Source organism: Ursus maritimus, unplaced genomic scaffold (assembly GCF_017311325.1).
Source record: "Ursus maritimus isolate PB19 unplaced genomic scaffold, ASM1731132v1 scaffold_31, whole genome shotgun sequence".
Lineage (NCBI taxonomy): Eukaryota > Metazoa > Chordata > Mammalia > Carnivora > Ursidae > Ursus > Ursus maritimus.
In genome coordinates this window covers 4,431,896-4,437,895 of record NW_024425675.1, presented here as the reverse complement: position 1 = coordinate 4,437,895, position 6,000 = coordinate 4,431,896, and the positions used below count along the sequence as shown (strand labels likewise).

Here is a 6,000-nt window from a genome sequence, read left to right as displayed (position 1 = left end):
TCGCCCGCTGCAGGGTGTAGGGAGGGAGTGGTGAGGAGGGCTGAGGATTTATCCAATATTATTTAAAGAGCCCAAAGACAGTCTGCAAAATCTATCTGATCATACCACTTTCCCTGTGTCACTGGCACATCTTCTTTTCTTTTTTAAGAAATGTATTTTACCTTCTTAAGTGAAATACCCATTAACCAGAAATATTTTTTGTCAGCCTAAGCTATAAAAATGTCATGTGCAGAAATGGACAAAACAGAGCGAAAACACCCAACTTACATATTTTCGGCATATTTATTTAATAAATAACTTCAGTAAACAGCATGTAAAAAGTGAACTGTTAAAATTAAAAGGCACTTAACACAAGAATGTGACTAGGATGAAACAAAACGGGCAAACAGTGAGAAGGGACTATACAGTGGTCTGTTAGAGCGCGGGCTGAAGGGGACGTGCACACGTGAGGGCTGTGACCTACGCCAAAGGACAACTTCACATGTTCATTAAAAAGGCAAATTTACAGCTGAAATGTCAAAGAAAAGGTACTGGTAAAAAAAGGTCTTACCCCCAAATTGCAAACAAATACACTAAATGATTAGAAGAGGTGATAAAAGCACCAGGCTTTAAACAAAATACAACGAATAAGATAAATTCACCCAAAGGTCCTCAATTCAGCAAATATTATGTAAATTAAGGCCATTATGTAATTGATGCTAAATTAAGGACATTTTTGCAGAAAATTTCCCGATACTTTTATCCAAGTCTTGAATTTCTAAAGAGAAGGCAAAGAGTTACCAAGATTAAGTAACTCTTAAAATGGCACACAGGTTTTAAAGCTATGTTTTCCCTTCCTAACTTTCTTTTTCCCACGGCCTCCGCAGATCAAATATTTCAAAACTATTTTGCACCAGTAACTGCCAATATACCCAGTCTTTCAGATATGTCATCAGTCTTGTCTAATGGGCAAAGAGCAAAATAACAAATTCAAAACAATTCTAAACTAGCTACGCAGGACATTTACTTTGGATTCCGTAGAACTAAAACCTGACATATCTGTAAAGCTAAAAATCAATTTTAATACTTGATTAATAGAAACTCTCAGCATACTCACTACTTTAACTACTGCCCTTTCAATCACTCTAGAAATATCGCTTAATCCAGTAAGAGGCTGATTTCAATAGTCCAGGAGGAAAAGGTCAAAAAGGCACAATGTGACCTTAGCTGACGAGGATAACCATCCTGTCTCAAGTTTTTTGTCAGTCCCTGGCATTGATTATAACATTATTTTCAAAATAATAAAAAAAAATTTTTAAATTATACATATTGTACATTTTCAAAAACTGCACATGAGAGAAACCACGGTGATACTGCCCTAAAGCTACCTTACTGTGACTATGAAAATTACTACTCTGAAGTCAGTGTCGTGAATCCGCACGGGCGGTGCTCATTTTCCCTCGTACTTCGGATTGACAACAGTTGTCACGGCACTCTTATAGATAGGATTTTCACCCTAAAAAAAAGTGAGAAAAATTATCAGTTACTCTACTAAAATCAAGTAGTACTATTTTATAAGACGGTATTAAAAATGGTCATTTTCAGAAGTTGTTTCCATTCTTATCTGTCCAGATATCACACCCAGTTTTTTAAAAAGGCATTCATAGAAGTTTACGCCGGAACGAAACATGAAAGCTTTGCTCTTCAAGCCGAACGGCGACGCTGTAACCCGGCATTATTTCAGTCCTGAGTCCTCTCCCCGCGGCAGGACGGACTGAAGAGCGTCCTCCACGGCAGAGACCGTGCAGGGACGCTTCTCCCCTTTACGCTAGTTTTGAATGCCGGGGTCAGTTAGAATCCACCCCTCTGCCATGAACTGCCTGATCCTTAACGCTTTACTGCGGTTAAGAAGGTTCCCGGTAATTACTGGGACTCCTTACTGTCATCTCTGGGAGGGAAGCAGCGTCCCGAGGCTCTTCCGCCCACAGAAGTGACTGCTACAGAAAGTTCTGGGGTGAGGTGGTCACAGGACGGCTGAGAGCGCTGTGCCTCCTCGAGGCGTCACAGAGCCAAATTTGCTTAGAATGTTAACAAAAGTAATACCATTCTTCATAAAATAATCGTTATTCTTCGATATCATACTGGTGAAATGTTTTATTTTTATTGCAATACTAAATTTTAGTAAAAAGTACTGAAGTCAAGCCCGGCAAGTATACAGGCATTGATGCTTTAAGCAGGCAAATAACAGCCACCCCCACGCTACCATTTTCTTAAAAAAAAACCAAAAAACTCTTAACCTAAGCGATCCATTTACATATCTACTGTAGCATTTTCTTTCTCCTATCCTTATAAACTGAAAAAGTAGGCTTGAAAGCCAACTGAGAAGTACAGCCAAATAATCCTCTTTCAGAGGAAATTACAGTGAGCAAAAATCAATAAATGTTAAATAAAAACTTAAAACATTAAGTTTCTGGGCAAAAATTAAGACTTTGAAATGCTGTTTGGTTTTATATTGTACCATAGAGCTATTTGTGTTGATTTTTAAAAATATTTATATGGAAAGCATCTAAACAGTCATTTTTGCTTTCAAATTTTATTTACACTTCACTGCAGATTATATTTGGATATGGCTTTTATTGCCACAATTTTTTGTCCTCTAGGAGGGTCCAGTCTGGTGACGACAAACATGCGAGTAAGTGCAGGCACTCCGCTACAGCACGCAAGAGATCTATGCACTCAGTACAGAAGTGAAAGAAACAAGGGGCTTGGGAAGATCAGGGCTATTTTCACAGAGAAATTGACTACAGATAAAATATTAAAAGATAAACAAAACACATGCAAAGTCAAGGTCTAGGGAAACGAACGACACATTTGTGTAGAAATATATACGGTTTAGAAGTTTTTAAGAGTGTACATGTGAGTGTGAGTATATGTTTTGAGGTGTGAGCAAGGGAGAGGAGATAAGAAAGTGCTAAATCCTAAAGGTCCTGTTTGTCATGCTAAAAAAAGACTGAATTCTATCCCGTAGATGGGAAATCACTGAGGAAAAGTATAGCGTGTAAAGCTGGGTGGTCCTGAAACACACCAAATAAACCACCACAACTTCAGCTCCACAGTTAGTCTGAATTCCTATTAAGACAGGACAATATGCCTTAGCCCGAGCCCAACCCCACCCCACGAAACACAACTTGACCAGTCATTTCAGAAACATGGAACTCAGGATCCCTCAGGGACAGACATTATATAATCTGGATGATAAAGAAACATGCAGGGTATCAATTTCCTATCTCTTATCCAAGTGAAGCTAATACATTATCACACAGACATTGCAGCAGACATTTCACAACGGAGACAGGAAAGTAGATCCTGGCAACTACATTCCTAGCAAGTTATTCAGTACAAGAAAGTGATACTCTATTCCCATCTTCCTACTCAGCATACGAGGCTAGAACTAGATTCTTCCAAATACACTGAGAAAACAAATCACCATTTTTCTTTAAAACAATACATTAGATCAATCTAATATTTCTTACTTAAGAATTATAAGGAAGGTAAACACATACACAAAACCAAAACAAAAAAATACCCAAATTATTGATGAGTCCAAAGTACATAAGGCGGAAACTTACCTTTGGAGAAAAGTCTGCCTTTTCATATACACAAACATTTATGCATTTATTATTACATCCAAACAAAAGTTTAACATGCAAGGTTAGAGGTAAAGTTAAACTATCTGTGTCAGGCATCATTTTAAATAGAGGTAAACGAAAATAAACCAGATTAGTTTCCGTTGTTCAGAGTGCAACCCCACCCCTATCTTGAGAAAAAAAATCAAAAGCATGTTTAAATCAAGAGAACAGGGTTATATTCAGAAGTGAAGTCCTCTGTACTCTGTAAAATGTCATCTTTGTTCGCACACTGGACTATCATCTCTGTAATAGAACATATTAGATATACAATATACAACTGTGAGAGATTAAGAATCTACATTTAAAGTTGTATAACAGGGGCGCCTGGGTGGCACAGCGGTTAAGCGTCTGCCTTCGGCTCAGGGCGTGATCCCGGCGTTCTGGGATCGAGCCCCACGTCAGGCTCCTCTGCTATGAGCCTGCTTCTCCCTCTCCACTCCCCCTGCTTGTGTTCCCTCTCTCGCTGGCTGTCTCTATCTCTGTCTAATAAATAAATAAAAAATCTTTAAAAAGAAATAAAATAAAGTTGTATAACAGCATGGAAGATAGACAATTTTTTAATCCACTTTAAAATTATAAAGTTCATAATTTGATTTTTTTAAATGCACCTACACAGTAGCCTCACGTGGTAAAGTAATTACAGCACCTGCTCATTATCTGAAATATGTTAATGACATAATTCACTCATTGGCAAACCCTGGTCCTATATCAGCAAAGTGTTTCACAAGCTGTAATTTATTTTCATTTTGTGATGCTCATTAATTTCTACTGTTTATTTCTACTTTAATTTTTCATGAGAAAACACCTCAGAATAACCTGTAGCCATTAATTCCCCCAGATTTCACTAATGAATAATAACATTTTAACCAAACTTTTACCTCTCGAGTTATCCAAAAGGCTTATTTTGGCTGAAGAAATAACATTTTAGCCAAAAATTAATGATGTAACCATTAAGTCTCACTATTACTGATAATTTCCTTCAAAGTACAATTTAATGTGTAGTAAAGGTGGAAATTACACCTTTTAATAGGGTTCACAGAAATTTATCTCATTTGCGAAGTAACCAAATGGAATTGTCAATATTTGACTGTTTCTGATCTACCCCCCCCCAAAAAAAAAAGGGAAGAAAGAAAGAAAGAAAAAATCGAGCAAAAAATACTCTGTGGAAAGGATTAGGAAAGAGAAGAACACAAGTCTAAACTAATACAAAAATGTACCAGCCTACCCATATATGAAAGTGACTGTAATCTTCTGCCATCAAATTTAATTTTGCCATTGCAAAAGTCTTAAAATCTGCTTAGAAATTAAAGAAAATCTGACAAGTGATGGTTTCTAATGTTATTGGGCCTTCCTACCTCTTAAAAATATTAAGCATTCCTGTATTTTCAGGACACTCTCAGTAAATAAGCAAAAAACCAGCGCTGGTTTCTATGTCACAGGTGGCACGTCTGTTACGATGCTTGTGCAATGCAGTAATGTTACTGTTACTACGCGTGTCAAAAAGCTGTCATTCTCTGTAAAGAATGACCCACCTCTTCTGAGCTAGGTAGCAGAGTCTGGTGAAGACGAGTGACTGCTGCCGGCGCACTCTTGTGGGCAGGAACACAGACCCCGGAGTCCACTGCCTGGGTCCGAACCTGAGCCCTTCCGCTGACTAGTCGTGGGTGAACCTGGTCAAGTTACCTCACCCTTCTGTGCCTGAGTTTTCCAATAGGTGAAATAAAACAAAAACAGTCCTTGGGAAAGGAAAGAGGAATTCTGGATCACCAGCCAGGAGAATCTGTTCTTATTACAACCTTTTAAATCAGTTTAAGGGCCTTCCATGATTATATTAAAATATGCTAGAAGCATTTCATGAAAATTCAGATATAAGGAAATCCTGACCACTACTAACAAAAGAAAAAATAATAAATTTGTCATTCAGGTAAAACATACATTCACCAAAATGATTACACCCCAGCTTAGTGAATAGGATAAGCAACCTTATTACAACTGTGACATTTTCAACTAAATGTTTATTTAAAACTGTAAACAGGACTTTCTCTTTAAAGTCTATGTCATCTTTTTTTTTTTAAAGTTCAGTGTTAGATTTGAATATTAGAATCACTCAATGACCAGAATATATATATATAAATAAAAGGTCTTCTGGTTTTTAATAGCATTTCATTCGATTTAAATCAAGAACTAAAGAATCTCCAAATAGTTCCAGAACCAGTAACAATGATACTGTAGTTGCATATTATACAAATGCTTCACCAGGTTGCATTTATTCTATTTTGCAATTTAGACTTCACTTTTACTTTTTACTATTTCACCCTAAAATCTACATGTA

General features: G+C 37.1%; 1 protein-coding gene across 1 annotated transcript in view; it reads right to left on the bottom strand.

The window, feature by feature from the left end:
- Positions 1 to 263: 263 nt before the first annotated feature.
- Positions 264 to 6,000, bottom strand: part of ITGB1 (integrin subunit beta 1) — a 43,004-nt gene continuing 37,267 nt past the window's right edge. Inside the window, exon 16 of the mRNA XM_040645271.1 lies at positions 264 to 1,495. Coding sequence (XP_040501205.1) covers positions 1,430 to 1,495 — 66 coding nt within the window. The 3' untranslated portion in view covers positions 264 to 1,429. The remainder of the gene's footprint in view (positions 1,496 to 6,000) is intronic.